This window comes from Pygoscelis adeliae, unplaced genomic scaffold, assembly GCF_000699105.1.
Source record: "Pygoscelis adeliae isolate BGI_AS28 unplaced genomic scaffold, ASM69910v1 Scaffold547, whole genome shotgun sequence".
Lineage (NCBI taxonomy): Eukaryota > Metazoa > Chordata > Aves > Sphenisciformes > Spheniscidae > Pygoscelis > Pygoscelis adeliae.
In genome coordinates this window covers 98,620-117,575 of record NW_008825120.1, presented here as the reverse complement: position 1 = coordinate 117,575, position 18,956 = coordinate 98,620, and the positions used below count along the sequence as shown (strand labels likewise).

General features: G+C 42.4%; 1 protein-coding gene across 1 annotated transcript in view; it reads right to left on the bottom strand.

Annotated features, from left to right (window-relative positions):
- Positions 1–5,618, bottom strand: part of PCSK2 (proprotein convertase subtilisin/kexin type 2) — a gene marked incomplete at its 5' end in the record, with an annotated part of 84,857 nt that extends 79,239 nt beyond the window's left edge. The window contains one exon of the mRNA XM_009328260.1: positions 5,514–5,618. Coding sequence (XP_009326535.1) covers positions 5,514–5,618 — 105 coding nt within the window. The remainder of the gene's footprint in view (positions 1–5,513) is intronic.
- Between the last annotated feature and the right edge of the window lie 13,338 nt (positions 5,619–18,956).

The window sequence follows — 18,956 nt, the reverse complement described above, 5'->3', positions numbered from 1 at the left end:
TTTGATCAGAAACTTACCAGGGATTGAAAAATCACTGCCACTGGCCAAGAAGCTGGGAAATCAAGATGTGGGCATGGAGCAGGAGCAAAGATGTGAAATATAGCCATTTTAATAAAAATAACTCTAAGATGCCTTTATTGTACATTCCAGGGACAGAATTGCGTGTCTCCAGTACCAGAAGGCTGGAGAAACAGGTTACACCTCCACAGCAATTACAGAGATCTGACCAAATCTGCAAGGAAAGCTACAATGGCTCCTACCCCTTGCATCCTCAGGTCTCTGCACTCTACACTTGCAGGAGAACTGGGGAAAACCAGGTCCTCCTGATCTTATCAGGAAGATTTGCATGTTTGCGAAGGGGAAGATCTGTGCTGGCATCTAAGGGAGCGAGGCAAAAGGCTCCATCTTTAACCCATCTCAAGCCTATCACTAACACTGCCAGAAAGGGCACTGGAAGTTGACTTACATTACACTGCCATTGCTAAGGACTGCTGCTTGTTAAGCAGCGGTGCTCTTCCCAAGCTGCCAGCCCTCTTTCCCCCTGTTAAACATGACCGTGGATGAAATATCCAGCTCTGGCAGCAGTTGGGAATCCCCTACCTGGCATCACAGGACACTTCTGCCTTCACAGGTTGCAACAGTCTGACCACAAGCTGGTCATGTTAAGGGGGCATGGGAGGGATCTGAGGCGAGGAAGGATGTTGAAGATTCTGATTTATTTCATTAAACGCTTAGATCCTCTGCATTTACAGCCCCCTTTTCTTCCCTTGTCCCATGACACAAGCAGTTTGGGAGTACCGTTAACCCTGGGCACCTAGAGACTATGCCTTGAAGAAGCTACACATCTGCCCTCCCCAGACTCTTGCACCAGCATGGGTATCAGCTAAGTCTCCCTTTCTAATCCCTTTCCACAACATAACAATTGCCGTCACTGGGGTGTTTATTTCCAAAGAAGTCATCATCTAAGTGCCAAACTCACTCACTCTCAGTGGAACATTTTCATTTCACCTCCCCCCCTCCACACATATATATTTATTCCCCCAACACCAACACAGATGCACTCGCATACAGATATCAGTAATGGGACTCAGCTCTTCTCTGTATATTAAAGCCTCTTTCTTGAGTGGGATTAATCTTGGCAGCTGTCTGACAGGAGAGACTGTGTGGGAGGAAAATGGTTTTATCTAAAACTTGAAAGAAAGCAAAATAATCTTCGAGAGAACAAACTGTGTTTCAACTCTTGCTTCTTCAGTGGAAGGCTATTTACTAACAGAAAGCACCCAACAACAGCAAAAATACAAAAGTATTGCTCTGACCGTCCATTTTTTTCCTTCCTTTTACTTATGTGGCCACTTTTCAAAACATTTATTAATGATATAGCTGAGTCTCTCCATAGGAGGCCAGAATCTGAGTCAGTTTTGAAAATCAAAATTAAGCAAATCCCATGGTTTTCTTTTAGCTATGGTGGAGCAGGAAAGGTCTCCGCTTCCCATCCTGCCTCTGCTGTACTTTCAGAAACAGGAAACCTAACAAACAAGACATTATGAAGTATCTCTGTATTTCTGATTTACTTTTCCAAAGCAATCGCGTTGATGAAACATACCACTGCTCCTCATAATTAAAAACAAAGTTCGCTCCTACAGAAGCTGTATTTCCGCTTGCTCGCAGGCAAGTCTCCCTTGGAAAAGGTCACCCAGCTCTGAGGTTGCATTGTGACCTGCGCTCGGGAGGCAGCATGCTTTCCTGTCAATGTGGACACCCTGTTTCCAGTCTCTCCAGTCTACCCCTGTGCTCCTCAGCTCATGGGCTGGCTCCATGCCCAAATCATTCAACCTTTTTTCTGACTCTGGGCTCTTGTTCCAGCCTGTCCCACTTATTCTCTCCTCACCTTCACGCTGATGTCTGGTCCCAGCCTAGTCAGACTCCTCATTGGCTTTGTGTCACCTGGGGCCCTTGCCCCCTGCTGTTACCTCCTCCCAGCTGCCTGCGCCCATGGGTCACGGCAAGGACTGCCTCCCTGCCTGCAGCTCCAGGGAAAAGTACAGCAGCTACTGAAGTGAAGTTTCCCAAGGCAAACCAAGCCTAATGGCTGACCTTTTGGTCTGAGAAATTTCAGCTGAAACAATTAACAGATAAAGGCAGATGAAAATGCAATTTCACATAAAGAATGCTGGATATCTTGCTGCTGAGTCTTATCTCATTAAAAATTCCAGCTTTAACACGTAAAAACGTTAAAGGGACGTTTTTTCTGCCCAAAATCTATTTGCCGCCAAAGGTACATACGGTAAAATAACAAAATACAAGTGCACCTGGCAATCATGGAAATTTGCAACTGAGGCAAAAGAGTTGTTTCTAAGTAAACCTCTCCTGGAAGGCTCTCTGTAGCTCAGAGAATGTAATTTAAATAACTAAACAGTCTCCATTTGAAGTAGTTCAATTCACTGTGGCATTTGCCATCCTGACAGTGAGGATCCCTGAGAGGACTGTACTGACAGCAAAAGCCACGGTGCTTCATGCGCCTGCACTTTTTTCTTGAACAGTTCAATAGCACAACACAGTGTATGACACTATTACGTATGCCCTCACCTGCTGCCAGTACTGCTTCAGGCTTCAGCAACATTAATGCGTTAAATAATGTCAAATCCATTGTCTTTGAGGCTGTTCCTCAGAACAAAGATTCAGTTTTGCTGGATCTCTATGAAGGCATCTTAATAATGTCCCATTCCCATCCCCTTGATAGCGATGACGTTTATCACACAACCGCTGTATAAGTTTAGCATATCTCCAAATTATTTTGGTAAAAACATACAGTAAATTTTACACAACAAAGCTTTTTCAAGCATTTTAAAAGACATGCAGAGCATGAAAATGATGCAGTAACCTGTTTGCATAGTGCTCTGCCATCTATCTCTCCGGACTCTTGAAAAACTGGCATGGTTCCTCAAGGGACTTACTTGATTGAAGAACATTAATTAATTGAGTGAACATCTGTGCTGTTTTTCAACTAATAATTAAAATTAACTAGGAATTGTAATCTTCTTGAAAGTGAAAAGTATACAGAATAACTGCAGCCCACTTTCTCACAACATGTGGGTAGGGCTAAGCAACTACAGCATTTACCATAATGGTTCCTGAGAGACTTGTAAGGCCCTGTGGTGGAGGTTTGCTTCCTGGCTAGCCTGACAACAGGAACATTTTATTCTTGGCTTCATGCGTTAACATATTAACCATGACAGTGCTGACATCTGTTGCTAAGTAAAATTGAATGTAAATGGTCTAGAAAGCTGCCATTGAATTTAGAAATTATTTTTGGAGTTTGAAATTAAGTACTGTCAACACAACTCATGTTTCCACTTATACGCAAATATGACAGGAATTTTAATGACTTCTCCAAACTCCACGTATAAAAGGGAGAAGGGAAATAAGAGTAATGATTTTAATTGCTCTCAAACTGTATTACAAAAGCCAAACGACCTATATGGTATCATAAGAGATCAAGGACTATCCAGCAGGACAGAGTAAGTAGGAGGGCTAGATGAGAAAATGTCATGTTACATGTGGAAATGAAATGTTGCTTCCATCCCCCAGTGTAACCCACAAGGTCAGGATACACCCAGGATCAACCTTTTCCTCACATGGGAGATATTCTTAGTTATTTAAATACAGGGCTTTATTCCCTGAGATCAAAGGAGGGAGCCAAGGAGAGCCGAGCCATTGGTATGCAGCACCAGGAAGAAGTGGAGATTAACAGCAAAAGTGAGATTTCATTGCACATGACAGAAGCCAACTAAGAGTCTAGAGACCGCAAATATCAGATGACTGCAAAAGAGAACATCTCTGAACGAGAAGGTAGATTCATTTAAGCTGTTCTTAATAGCACTGCAGACACTTAGTCTAGAGGTAGTCAATGCAAGTGCCGGTCTGGAATTAGTATGGGAGTGCTCAGCCACATAATACTGAGGCTCCAATGAGAATTGGTGGATTCATATAAATACCACAGATATTTGTAAAATTTTCAGAGGCTTACAGAAATGTTTATTTCCAGTGCAGAGTCACCTGCACAATAACTGTACTCAGTCACTAGTTTGCAACGTACTCACTTAGTTGTATGCTTTTTCTGAAATGGCTTTTAACAAGATTGGGTGGTTCAGGGAAATGAAAGACACCTCTCTCAGGACATCTGCTTAGTATCCACTAATTGTAGACGGTTTCTGAACAGTTTACTTTCTGATCCCTGCTTGATAAACAAAACGAGGGAAGCCTGAGAATTTCTATTCAAGGCAGGTTGAATGAGTCTCTTCCTCATAGCCCCTCACCTGTACCTGGTACCAGCTTTAGAGAAGGGGGCCAGGAAAAGGTACCTTAGAGCACTGGAAGACCAGCAGCAGCCCCAGAGAACCTGCCAGCTCTCAGCATATGAGGATGGAGTGACGGGGGCAGGCAGCACCTGGAACCTGTGTGGTTCACTCACATGGCTCCCAGCCACAGGAGTGAACAGCCATGTGCATCCCAGTTGGACCTGGGCCCAGAACCACTTGAAATTTCTGCAGAAGTGGGAAAACTAAGCTGGGAATTCATCAGACCTTGGTTGCTCTGGTGTCACAACAACAATTGTGATCTTATTTAACCTATTTTTTTTTCTTCCTACTCAGTTTTTCATTTTCATAGGTGTTCCAATACCATATAACATCCGGCAATAAAATTCTGCCTGGAGTAAAATTGTTCCCCCCCCTTTTTTTGCTCACAGTGCAGAGAGTTTAAAGCCTACTGAAGGATTAAAAAATATTCTATTTGGTGGCATGATATCATTCCTCAGGCTTATCTACTTTCTTTAGGCAGTAAATACACTTTTTGTGCTACGTGGCCCCACTCCAGCCCAGTAGTATACTGGTGTAAGAACTCTGAAGAAAACAGAATTTGCTAGTGCCAGCTCATAGCCTTCTGCAAAAGGGGCCTTTCCCTTCTGAGTGGTTTATGCTTCTGAAAACCGAGCACACCATTTGCAGACTGCGAGCAAGAGCCTCTAAAACACATACTGAGGTTTGGCAGCATACACTCTCTTAGCATCTGGGGTGTACACCATTCCCTGAGAAAAAGTCCCAGTGTGACCGCAGAGAGAATGCCACCATTCACACCACAAGGTATTCCGGGCTGGATGACCCACGGACTAGCAGGATGCGTCAGGGGGACAACTGTGGGATGTACCCCAGACGGCCCCTCCCCCCAGTAGAGAGACAGAGTGCACTGAGATGTCCAGGAGACTATGGCATCACTGAGTCTTACTGGAGAGAGGATACATCTCAGAGAATGTAAGAGTATTTGTAATAGTGAAATAAAAATAAAAGCTGAGGCTGTTTGGGAGGTGTGTGCATACAGCGGTCACCAAGCTTGAAACAAGCATGGGGAAAAAAACATAGCCATAACCATAGATTTGATCATCACCCTGATCTCATAAAAAATAGTCTGCGTCACAAAGAAAACATGACAGGTGCACATAATGATGAAACACTTACCCTGGAATCCTTTTCCAGATGAAGCTTGTGTTGAAGACTGCGTCTTCTCCTGGCCTTGGCAATGCCATTGTGATAAAAGAAGTATCCACTATCTAAAAAGGGGAGCTGAGGAAGAGAAAGAGAAAAAAACATCATGGAGCTATTGGGTACTGATAAGGATGACATGGAAAACTTTCATCTGTGAAGTGACTCAGGAATCTACAACAAGACTCGTGAAGTGTTATGCCAAAGGGCCCAAATCGCTCTCGAGAACATCACTTCTGTTACTTTTGAAAAGTGTGCCCAGCAGCATTACAGTTATTTTCTACAGGTTTACAACGCGTAACAACTTCACTTGTATACACTTGGTACAATTTTCACCTTATGTTTAAGGTCAACAGTGCCAATTTCTGAAGGGCTTCCCAAATCACATCAAGATTATTTCCTGCTTCTGAAAAAGCCAGAATAAAAGAACAAAATGAACTGCAAATGATTTGAAATTACCACAAACTGCCCTTCAGCAATAAGGCGTTACACAAGTGCTTTTCTGAGCCACTGTAACGCACCTGAGCCGATGCCATAAGCAGTAAGGCAGAAAGCAGAGTGATTTCCACTCTCTGAAAAATACGGTATTTGGAATTTTTTATGAACACCAAGAAATGGAGCATCAGAAGAATATTAAGAAAACAGGCAGCTCACAGCGTCTGGGTGGGAACAGTCTTGTACAGCTTTACTTTCTGAGACATTTAGGCAGCAAGCAAACACCTCCCGAAGGCTTTCCAGCCCCATCTACAGCAGGTGCCAGGGAAGGAAGACGCATGTCTGTTATTAAATGCATCTCTCTCTGCAGGACCGGCAGAGAGCGACTGGAAGGCTAGCAGACACTTGACTTGGAGAAGGCTAAAAGATATGGTGTTAGGAGAACAGCATCCCACCTCGGGCAGTCAATTAGAGAGCTCCATTTGCATCTCAAGTTCTACAGCTTTTTCCCCATTCCAACTTAATAGGGAGATTCCGGTTGAATATTTAAACCTAAGCAAGTAACCGCGTATTTTTAAACTAAGCTTCTCTTTCTAAAAGTTGAAAAAAAAAAATTGGCTCTTGCTGGGAAGTTATATGTTAATGCTGTGAACATTTCAACTTCAAAGGTTAGACTACCCTGCATGTAAAATAACTACTTAGAAGAGACATTCCAGAACAGCCGCGACAGCCCTGTTCCTCTCCTTTTTGTTATCTGTACTTCATAACGTAAACCTCTTAGCAGGAGTTCAAAGTTCTTTACTGAAAAACTGAGACTGATGTCTAGATAGAATATTCATTGTGAAAACCTGGGTTGAATAAGGGTAGCAGGATCTTGCTGCCGTAAAACAGCTTCTGTTCCTGTATACAGTTCACAAATTTTCCTTCCATGAAATTATCTCCTGTTTCATTAAATCTATCACTATACCTGGTGCAGTTCCGCCAATATATTTTGACATACATGTGGAGTGGTGTGGGAATGGAAGATTCACAGTGAATTCTGAAAGTTTAAAATTTGGTCAACATTCCAAAAATTAGTATGAGAGTTTTTATTTTTTTTCCATAAAGTCCTTTTTTATGTTAATTGAAACATTTAATATTAATGAAATCAAAACAGTTCATTTTCACTTTTAAAATCCCACTGTGTATGATACATAATATATAAATGCAAAGTAACTTTAAAAAAAAAAATCAAAGCATTCTGTTCTGATAAGACGACCTCTTTTTAAGTGTATATAAAAGGTCAAGGAGATTTCATCAAAATTATTATGGTCCCTTAGAACTGATTTGCAGGGCTGACTGGAGAGCTTTTCTGGGCAAATAATCAGAATATTTTGCATCAGCTCCATACACATGTGAAGAACACAACAGCTGAAGCAGAAGGAGAAATGAGGCTATGAAAGCTCATGGCAGTGGCCACAGGAGTCTCCTATGCTTCACATCCCTCCTCGGAGCCACAGCTCTTAAGGCTCAAATTCTGTCTGGGTTTAGGTCATTTTTTAAAAAGCAGATTTATGTTTTATGTTTAAAAAGTCTAACCCTGTCATTTTTACCAACTGGATAATACAGTATTTCCATAATCCAGAGTTTGGCAACAGATCTGACTGTCCAGGAAACGGCCCTTCCCTCTTGTCGGATATATTACTCTACACCTCAAAAATATGCAGGGAAAAAATCTAAATAGCCGGATCAGTTACAGCTTGAAACCCATCCCACCATGCTAACTGTTACCATTCATCACAAGCTGTAGTCCAATTACCCCTCTAATTCCCTCAGTGAAATCAGGGTATTTTCCTTCTTTTTATCTCAGTATCAACCATTAAAATCAATTCCAGTCAAATATTGATCTTGATGTTCTTCCATTAAGGAAGATTCTTGGCAATTCTGAAGATATCTAGAAATACATAATACGTATTCACTGTTCATTTTCTGTGTAGGCTTAGTTTCTAGTGCCACTTAGAATGAAGCAATATATTGTATAGTAAACTTTTAAAGCCAGTGTATTCAAGTCTGACCATAAGCGAAAGCAATTACTGTCAGTACAACAATGACCAGATTTATGGGCAAAATCATGAATAAGTTCAACTCAGACTATTCCGCTCTTTCCACAGATATCGGAGTAATCTTTGAGGAACTCAAATATTTTACAGTTCGCATGGTTTTCACACTCATTCAGTGAAATAGGGGGGGACAGACAGGAAGGCAGCTAAGCGAGGCAACACCTGAAATGTGACATGATCAAACACCATGGATTGTGAATAATTAATAGCAGAAACCAAGCAATTTGGAGGAAGAATCTAAACTCTTCAGTAAATCCTTAAAATTAATGAACGTGCACACAGGAGAAGTGAGACGCCAGCAAAGGGCCTAAAATGTCACACGCTTTAATAAGGATTTTGCATTGAGATCTTTGAATACCACAAGCAACCACTGAAGTGCTCCGGTTTTGATCAACTCCTCCTACTGAGTCAGTAACTCCTCTGCGGCGACCAAACGGTAGGACGCAGGTAGCTCCCAGCTGGGTTTACATTCCCACTATTAGCTTCTCCAGGAGGTCTACTCTGATTTGGAGCTAGAGCAAAATAGCCAACAGCAAAATGAGCAGTGCATGTAATGAAGTGAAATGAAAGCAGAAGGGCTCCTGTACGTAAAAAAACTCCAAAGTGTCATTAGCAGTAGCTATTCTGTAATATACTCATTGAAAGCTGTAATCTTGAGTAAAATTCCTATTTCAGCAGCAGCAGGCTGTGCATGTAACACAGAGGAATAATGCACTCAGCCTGGTGGCTCAGGTTCTTTCTGTAAGACGGAAGCAAAGCTTCCTGCCCTCAGAGAAAAATTAGCAATTATGTAAGATAACTAATTACTGGAAAGCACTTGAATATTCAAGTGAGGAGGAATATCTAGAGTTAGAACAGGGTCTACTATTGCCTTGATGTGTAAATATGGTCCAACACCAAGTAGGACGCTGAGAATCTCGAGAATTACAGGCACTTCGTTACTTGCAGTATTTGTATAAAATTACTGGGGAAAAATACACACAAACAAAACCAGAATCACAGATACAACACAGCAAGTAGAGCAAAACCTTATATAGCCACTGTCTCCTCCTTTTCTTCAGATTTGCAGCCTCCTTGTGGTTATTAACAATACTATCTAAAGTAAAGATGAAATCCTGTTTAACCTCCTTCCTGAAACGGATATGGACCAGAAAATAACTTCTAAAAATTCAGTGTTCAACTAAATGGAGGAAAGAAAAACTCTTTAAATGGAAAAGGCTTATCTAGAAAGCAAAATGGCTAGGATGTACCATTTGGTGTAGAAGGAAGCAGGAAACACTTTGTATCATGCACAATTTTAGCACCGATACCTCTGACTCTGAGGTATCATGGTTGTTCTCAGACTACTGCTCCTCCAGGTGTAATTATTACTGAAATAAAAATAAGTTAAATTTGTGGTTCCCAGCCTTTCTGCACTCTCCTCCTTACATCTGACAATCTTTCCTCAGCAAGAACAGAGAGCAGGGAATTTACTCTGTGCTGCCCCAGATGCCACCCCCAGGAAGAAGGACTGTAAATAGGCAGCTACAATTCTCCCCCGCCAGGCATTGCTTCTGGGCAGTCATTCCCTGGTATCAAAAGAAGTGGGGCAGAAGACGCAGTCCACCGCTGAGCCCTCAACTACTGATCTGTTCCAAGAAGGAAAAACCAGATACAAGGCAGCCTGTTCCTCACAGGCATCTGATCTGGGATGGGGCAGCACTCATGGCTCCCTCGGAGCTGATGGCTCCCATTCCATTTTGTCTACTTGACAGAGGGGAAAAAAAAAAAAAACCAAACTGCCCTTCTTTTTTGGTCTTGCCTCGGACATCATACACAGCGGCACCAGATGTAGTTTTGCCTGTCTGAAAGCAAAGGACATCAATATCAGCTGCAAAGTGGTGCAGGGGTTTAAAGAAAAGAAGCCGCAGAAAGACTAAATTCAGACACTGTTCCTCATTCTAAAACAGCAGCACTGGGGCCACCTTGAGCAGAGCTAACACTCCAAACAACCGTAAAAGCATCAGTGTCATCTGACCAGAAGAGCCTATCTGTAGCAATGGTATTACGAAGCAGCAATAAATCCTAAAAAAAAAAAAAAAAAAAAAAAAAAATTTTAAAAAGTAGAATAAAGCTGCCAGCGGCATCAGCACTTTACCTGGCCCTCAGTGAGAGGTCCAGCATTCACAGCCCGTCACTAATTTCAAAAGGTGACAAATACAACACACACACACAAAAAAAGAGGAACCTTGGTTCCCAGGCTTATCTTTAACATCTGTCCTGGTTTCGGCAGGGATAGAGTTAATTTCCTTCCTAGTAGCTGATACAGTGCTGTGTTTTGGATTTAGGATGGGAACAAAGTTGATAACACATCCATGTTTTCAGTTGTTGCTCGGTAGTGTTTATACTAGCCAAGGACTTTTTAGTTTTCCATAACTTTTTTAGATTTTTCTTAGCTCTACTGACTGAGAAGGCTGCAGGTGCACAGGAAGCTGGGAGGGGGCACAGCCAAACTGGCCAAAGGGACATTCCATACCATGGGACGTCATGCTCAGTACATAAACTGGGGAAAGCTGGCCGGGGCGGCCGCTGCTCAGGGACTGGCTGGGCATCGGTCGGCGGGTGGTGAGCAATTGTACTGTGCATCACTTGCTTTGTGTATTATTATCATTATCATATTATTATCATTTTATTTCAATTATTAAACTGTTTTTATCTCAACCCACGAGTTTTTCTCACTTGTGCTTTTCCAATTCTCTGCCCCATCCCACCGGGTGGGGGGGAGTGAGCGAGCGGCTGCGTGGTGCTTAGTTGCCGACTGAGGTTAAACCACGACAACATCGAATTTTACTGCCTCACTTCAGGGCTCTGTCTACATACATCTCACAAGCAAATTATGGTGCCCCCAGAAAGCTTAAGAACAGATTGGATTGCCCCCTCCTATTTTAATGGGACTGATCTCTGCTTAGTCTTCCCATGCAGCCTTTCATGCTGTATGACATAACACAGCATCCCAACAGTACACTGCTAGCTTTTGTGCATCATTTCCAATGATTTCTCCCTGATACTGTAATATTCCAAAACCAATTTACTTGAACCTATTGTTAAGGTTCCTCTCCCAAGTTACCAATGGAGACAACAGTCCCTAACAACTTTCTTTGAGCAAAATCATTTAAAAATACAAGCAAAGGGTGATTTATAACAAGTTACCCCAGGGTCACCTTCTTTGATTGCCACCAAAATCAGCATAAATGGATCTGTCAGTGAACAAGATTCACAGAAAGCCCTCATCCAGCCAGGTTGACAAAGACCCTCCTAGGGCTCCTTGCCTGCCTTAGCATGAGTATGTGGCCAGGCACCCAAGGGCTCAAACAAACACTGGTGCTAAAGAAACCCTTTGTCTGCTCTGAAGAAAAAACCAATACCCATCCCACAAATAATTTTTTTTTTTTTTAGAAGTATAAGACAAAGCATCTCTCCCCTACAGAGCCCAAGCACAGCTCCTGACTTTAAAAGAGGCCATAAATCTGCACAGGTGAGCTCTTTCATCCCATTACTGCTCAGTAATTACACCAACGGAAAATACGACCTAAACCTGGCACAAGTAAACGTATTTGGAGCCTTCAAAGGCCCCACAAGCCTCACGCTTTCAGTTGCCATTATAGTTGAAGCACAACAATGTGTCTCCCCGCAGAAATTAGAAACCTTTTAATCCCAGTTTCACCAAATGCACTGAGGATGCTTATAAATATTCAATATGAATTTTTAAACTCTCTTTCTCTCATTTTCCCTCACCCCAATTAGCATTAGAAATCATTTTACTTTTAAATACATAGATGGGAGCCAAGTCTAAAGTCAAAGGCACTCACTCGCTATAGCGACAAGGGCCATGTAAGAGTAGAGCCAGCTAGAAACACAGGCAGCCCCAGGCATCGAAATAACACAGAACAAAGCACGACCAAGAAAGGATTAATTCAAATGTTGGTGCAGAAATGTGAAATAGCACACAGAACTAAAGCTGTGCCAGAGCTTACTCAACATGAAATCCAGTCCACAGTGTCCCCACGGCCCCAGGCAAGGATTTCACACTTTCTCATTAGTGTGCTATAATTACTCTGAAGGCTCAGCATAAGGATCTCAGTGGAGCTAGGGATCTGCACAAGCTCCAAACAGCCCTGCAGACTGGCACAGTCGGGTCCAGGTCTGAGTGTTATGACTCAGTCTCCCTGGCTCATTTCTCATTGCACCTGTGTCTTACTAGCTGTCTCCACCAAAGCCTAATCCACTTGTCTTGGCAAATCTGGCAGGTGGAGGTGTTAGCGATAGCTTTAACACTCCCAAAATGTAAATCTCATATTAAAACATCATCAGAAGATGATCCTTGTGAATTCAACTGATTAACACACAGTACAACATTTCTCCTACAAAATAATTCAGAAATCACCGACTTAGGTACTTACATATGTTTTCAGCTCTGTTTCATACGCATATCCAACCACCTCTTAAGGGAATCAGCACGAGGCAGTGGTAATAAGGACAGACTGTGACTACTTGGTTGAGGGATCATTGATCTGTTTGTTCTTCCTTTTTTCTATAAGTCAGTGGAAATATTGTAATATGCACGGTAACAAGGCTACCTGTTATTGTTATTTAGGATATTGGTTATCCTGTAAGAACACGGCAACCTTGCTTAAAAAGTTCTATTGTCTTTCTCAAGCCAGGAGAAGTAGTTTCCAAAGGTTTCTGAAAGGTTCCCTCACCCTGCAGTGAAATGTCTTTTTCTCTAGAACAGTATACAGTCAAACGTGATATCCAAAGACTTTGCAGAATATATGCCTTTAGATTTTCTTTTATCCAAAAGGATAAAATAAAGCCTTTTGTCTAGTCCCTCCTGCATGCAGCAACCACAAGGTTAAACAGTCTTCCCAACAGTTGGACATGAGGGATTTAGTAAATACAGGGAAGCAGATGGAAGAAATGGAACCAGCTGTGGACTGCTATTATGCTTACATGTCCAGTCTGCCCATGTGGAATTCATCTGAACTCCCCATACAACTCATGGCAAAAAAAAGAGGCACTTTCAGAGCATGATTCATCTGACCTATTTTAGGTGACCATGTTAAAATGAGCAGAGCTGAGCCCCAAGAGCACCTCTTTCACTCCAGAGACTATAAGAGGAGCACAGATGTCCACATTCAGGTAGATCAATTCTGATGTTAAATATCTAGTTCTCATTTTCTCACCAGTTTTGTTCTTACATTATCACACATAGTGCTTCCAGCCGTTACATAACACTGCTCCATTGGTTTGGTTTCAAGTTTGCAATATTTGGAATTTGATTTGCAATTGAATGAATCATAAAGGTTTAACGTTTTACTGTATTTATATCACTGTTAAGTTTGTCACTGAAGAGCTTCATCCTGCAAGCACGTAACAGTCATGTAAGTCATCAGTGACAAGATTGCGAATTTACTGATAGTTTTATCAGTGAATTGGAGAGGCCATTTGAGGCTTTTAGAAGAGCTATTCTAGTTTATGCGAATGGATCTGTGCATTTTAGAGAGTTTTATCCATTACTCCCCAGTAACCATAAAACCCATTATCAATTCTACCACATGCACTGTTGAAAGCAGGACACTTTCCAAATTTGGAGAAGAGGAGAATGTTCTTGCTTGTACACTAGCACTCGCAAAGGACTGTCTGGATTAATCCAGACCATCATTACCTGGAGTAGGTGATCGTTACTGTTCTGCTGACAGCCTGAAGTGAAGGCTTAGCAATCATCATTATGTCCTCTTACATAGACATGGAGGATCCTGCAAGAAGAGCACCTCAGCCAAGCCCTGGGCACCAGGAGGAATTCTGGAGCTCGGCACCCGGAGAAGTCACTGTCAGCATCTAACAGTTGTGTTGTCATTTTTAGCAGCAACAAATGGCCACTGGGGAAACGAGACAGCCCTCTCCAATCATTCAGCTACGCGGCTCCACAGCAACCACACACATAAGAGATAAACATACACATAATTTAGAATAATAAAGTAAATATGATTCCATCAGAAGTTGAATCAACTAATTTTCTTAAAACAGGTATCAGTAGCACAAAATGAAATTTTTCCACAGTTTGGGAGAATTCTACTCATCCTGTTAAAAAAAACCAACCAAACATAAAAACAAAAAAAACCCACAAAACCCAAGCCCTCCACAAAGCCCTCCAACAAAGACAAACAGAAATTAGACTCCAGACATTCTTTAGCAGCACTTGCTCCTACACTTAATTTTCCTAACTTGCTCATGTTAGTAGTGACTTCAAGGAATTATTGCTCCTTAACTTTGCAGTGTAAATAACATCACAGCCAGAAAGCTGGTCAGTGCTTGACCCAGTTAACTGGGGTTAACTAACTGTAGTTCATTTAGCCTGTGACAGTCAATGCTTTAAGAATACAAGGGGAAAAAAAAAAAGGATGGTGCCCCAAAACTGGTTTTCCCAGTTCTACATTTTATGACCAAAGGCGAACAAAACTTTTCCTATTCACACCTGCCTCCTGCTTGGAGCAATGGTGCTCCTCTGCGTATCCTCCCACTGTTTCAAGGCTCCTCTGTGTTTTCAAAGCATCTCCCAAGATGATAATACTCTGTGAAAGTTTTCACACCTCAAATAACCTTCTCACCAAGATCATTCTATCCAGGACCACTTAATTTGTGCTCTCCCTCTCTGCTGTTGCTTCACGTGGTAGCATTCTGCTGTAGGACAGAGCCAGGACAAGACATGAGTTTCAGCTATGTCCTAAATACTCCTTGTAGCTTAGCCCTGGCCAATGCTCTGAGAGTCTGTTCTTCAGAGATGCTGAGTGTGGTGGGTTGACCCTGGCTGGATGCCAGCTGCCCACCAAAGCCACTCTATCAGTTCCCTCCTCAGCTGGACAGGGCAGAGAAAATAAAACGAAAGGCTCATGAGTCGAGATAAGGACGGGGACAGATCATTCACCAATTACCATCACAGGCAAAACAGACTCGACATGAGAAAATTAGTTTAATTTATTACCAATCAAATCAGAGTAGGATAATGAGAAATAAAACCAAATCTTAAAACACCTTCCCCCCACCCTTCCCTTCTTCCCGGGCTCAACTTTACTCCTGATTTTCTCTACGTCCTCCCCCGCAGCAGCGCAGGGGGATGGGGAGTGGGGGTTGCAAGTCAGTTCATCATATGCTGTTTCTGCCACTCCTTCCTCCTCAGAGGGAGGACTCCTCACACTCTTCCCCTGCTCCAGTGTGGGGTCCCTCCCACGGGAGACAGTCCTCCACAAACTTCTCCAACGTGAGTCCTTCCCATGGGCTGCAGTTCTTCAGAAACTGCTCCAGCGTGGGTCCCTTCCACAGGGTGCAGTCCTTCAGGAACAGACTGCTCCAGCGTGGGTCCCCCACAGGGTCACAAGTCCCGCCACAGCAAACCTGCTCCAGCGGGGGCTCCTCTCTCCACGGGTCCACAGGTTCTGTCAGGAGCCTGCTCCAGCATCGGCTTCCCATGGGGTCACAGCCTCCTTCAGGCATCCACCTGCTCTGGTGTGGGGTCTTCCAGGGGCTGCAGGTGGATATCTGCTCCACCATTAACCTCCGTGGGTTGCAGAGGGACAGCCTGCCTCACCATGGTCTTCACCACGGGCTGCAAGGGAATCTCTGCTCCGGCGCCCAGAGCACCTCCTCCCCCTCCTTCTTCACTGACCTTGGTGCCTGCATAGTTGTTCCGCTCACGTTGTTCTCACTCCTCTCTTCGGCTGCAGTTGCGCGGTTTTTTTTTTTTCCCCGTTCTTAAATATGTTATCAGAGAGGCGCTACCGTTGCTGCTGGGCTCAGCCTTGGCCAGTGGCAGATCCGTCTTGGAGCTGGCTGGCATTGGCTCTATCAGACACAGGGGAAGCTTCTAGCAGCCTCTCACAGAAGCCACCCCTGTAGCCCCCTCGCTACCAAAACCTTGCCATGCAAACCCAATACACTGGGTACCCCCAGCGCCTCCTAATATTAGGAGAATCTCAGGCAATTACAGCTGTAATGTTCTTGTTTCAGTTGCCTTGCATGTAAAATGGCATAGTCGAGTAAGTATGTGTTTACTATTTTATTTATTGATAGGATTCATTTAATTAACGTTTGCACAGCATTACAGATTGTGCTATAAAACTATAAAATGCCAAGTGCCATTGTCAACTTATATTAATGGGTATATCTATACATACAATATATATGTATGTAATCAGGTACCTCTTTAGCAACAGATATTTGGTAAATATTTAGTATGTTTAAATAATACATGATGGAAATCTCTTCTTCGTATCAGCACATCTGCCTTAGGGAAAACTCATATTATAAGAAATAGCTTGATTTAGTTATAGTCTGCAAATTGAAGTGACCATGGTACACTTCTAACTAAGCTGGATCAATACTGCTGACAGCAATTAGCACTGCTAACAAAGGCCGCTTTGCCTCATTCCTGATCTACAACCCAGCTCTCCTTCTAAGCACGTAACCAAACAGGTTGACTACTATTGTCACACTGGAACCTGGTGTCACATCAGCTCTAAAAACACTGAGATAAAAGCTGTGAGATAAAGTTTGCTATTTTTAAAACAGCATTAAGATGTAGTGTGCCCCAGCCAAAACTTACTGGTATTTTTATCTTAAGGATGGAGAGGGGGCAAGACATGGCTACTCCCTGACATTTCAGCAGAGCACTTCAGCAATATTTTTAAATCTATGTCCATGTAGCAAAGTGTGTACGACATAAACACGTGTGCAAGTGCTCAGCTAATGTAGCACCAAAAAGCAACGTCATGAACTCAAGCTCTAATGAAGTAGTGCTGTAAAAGCAGCTCAGACCAAAATTAGCTGGTTACTGAGAAGAGCTACTCAAGAAAGCACAGAAGAGGTGCATTGCACTAATGCAAAGATGCTAGCCCTTACCACCAACACTTAAGGAAGATTTGTAGCTCTCTTTCTATTAAAAACCTTTATTCTTTCCTTTTTTCTGCATGTGTCTTTAATGCTAGGCTGCCAAGCAATAGCCGATTGACAGAAAGTGCTTCACAATAAGGTTTAGGTTTTTAGACCACACTGAACAAGTCTTCTAGTTCCCAGGGAAGCAGTCTATTCCTGGGGAAACATATGTGCTTTATGGGAGAGAAGCTGATGGGTAACAATTAGAAACAAAACTGTGACATTAAAGTATGCAGGGAAGGGCGCACACTGTTGCTTCTTTTTTTAAAAAACTTAAGATGGTAGGCTTGAGAAGAGCAGGGCAAGGAAGCTTTAAGAACAACATTTTCAGTGGAGCCAAGGAAAAAAAGAAATTTTGGGACACTGATGTTTTCCTTATTTTTGTAAAGTTGCTTGACTCTGCTAAGAGAAAGTCACAGACATTCATCCCCACTATTACAAGACCAGGTCAGAGGCAAATTCTTCCACTACTTATGCCATCATGAACTAGCAAGAGCTCCTCTCGGCTCCGGTACACAACAGTACGATCACCACTTCACAACAGAGACTAAGTGCTCTGAGTGGGTTCAAGAGTTCTGCATTAGAAGAAAAAGGATGACCCAAATCTGCCTCAATGCGAGCAATAATGATGAGAAAGGAAAGAAAATAGCACCACCACCTCTTCCTCTTCCTCCCAGGACCTACCTCATTGACCTTTCAGGCAGCTGTGAAATAAGTCTTTTTACTGTTTGTTACTACCAATTAATAAATGACAGAAGTTTATTGCCGGCAGAAATTGTGGTCAATCCACCGCGTGCTGATGTGTTACCTTGCTTTTAATACATCAGTCGAGCAAGGCAAATGTAGATTCTTAATTAATCACTCAACATGTTTCAGCCTTTAGAGCCTGGAATACTAGTTTCCCTACCAAGGTACAATATTTTTAATGTGAATAAAATATGTTCAGTTAGAACAGGAAAAAAGGGACTTTACAAAATAAAATTGAGTGTTTCAATTCCCATCAGAAAAAAGAAGAAAAAAATCCACTTGCTGTTTTGTCTGGGTTTCACTCTGAACTATATCTGAATTGTAGGAGAAATAGAATGGTTTTACAGTTAAGAGAAGAAAAGTACATTTGCCTATGAAGTTTTGGGATTTAAATGGTAATGTAAAAATTAATAGACTGAAATGCTGCAAAGACCAAAATTCAGTTGACATCCTGATCCACAACTGTCATTCCACCAATGCTAACAACCTGTTTTTCCAAACCTGCAAATATGTTCAGGTTCTGATTTTTCACCCAAATTCAGAATTGACAATTCCACTTTACAATTGGTTCAGAGTAACTTCTAAATCACTAAATTTAGTTGACACACTTTTCTAAAATTAATTGACACGGGGAAGCATAAGGTCCCTGTGGGACCGATGGGAATCCACCAGTCGTGGTTATAGCTAATTCACTATATCCTGGCTGCAGCTAAAAGCCTTAAACAGAAGCTTTTGCTGCACTCGGTGTTGCGCAGTATGTGACAAAGACAGTGCTCACCCGTAGAGCAGATTTCAGAATCACACCCTTTCATTTCACTGGTGTTTCATAATGAGTGAGTAGGCAGACAGAAGGATCCTCTGTCATCAGGAGAGAGGCGGCTATATCCCACCTCTTTTACTACCCGTACAAGGAAGAGATTCACCTGTTTGGCTCTAGTTTGATATCCAACACCCATCTAATAACAGTACCGGTTTCTCTACTTAATAATAATAATCAAATATATATTTGTTGGGTTTCAGGTTTTCACAGTTTGGTTCTACACTCTTAGGAGAAAGCAGCTCTGACATATTACTGTTTTACTCATCAGGTAAGCAAATAATCTAGTTCAGTCATGAGTATCTGGGACACACTTGCCGACTGGTTTGATGTAAACACTGAGGTCACTCTTTC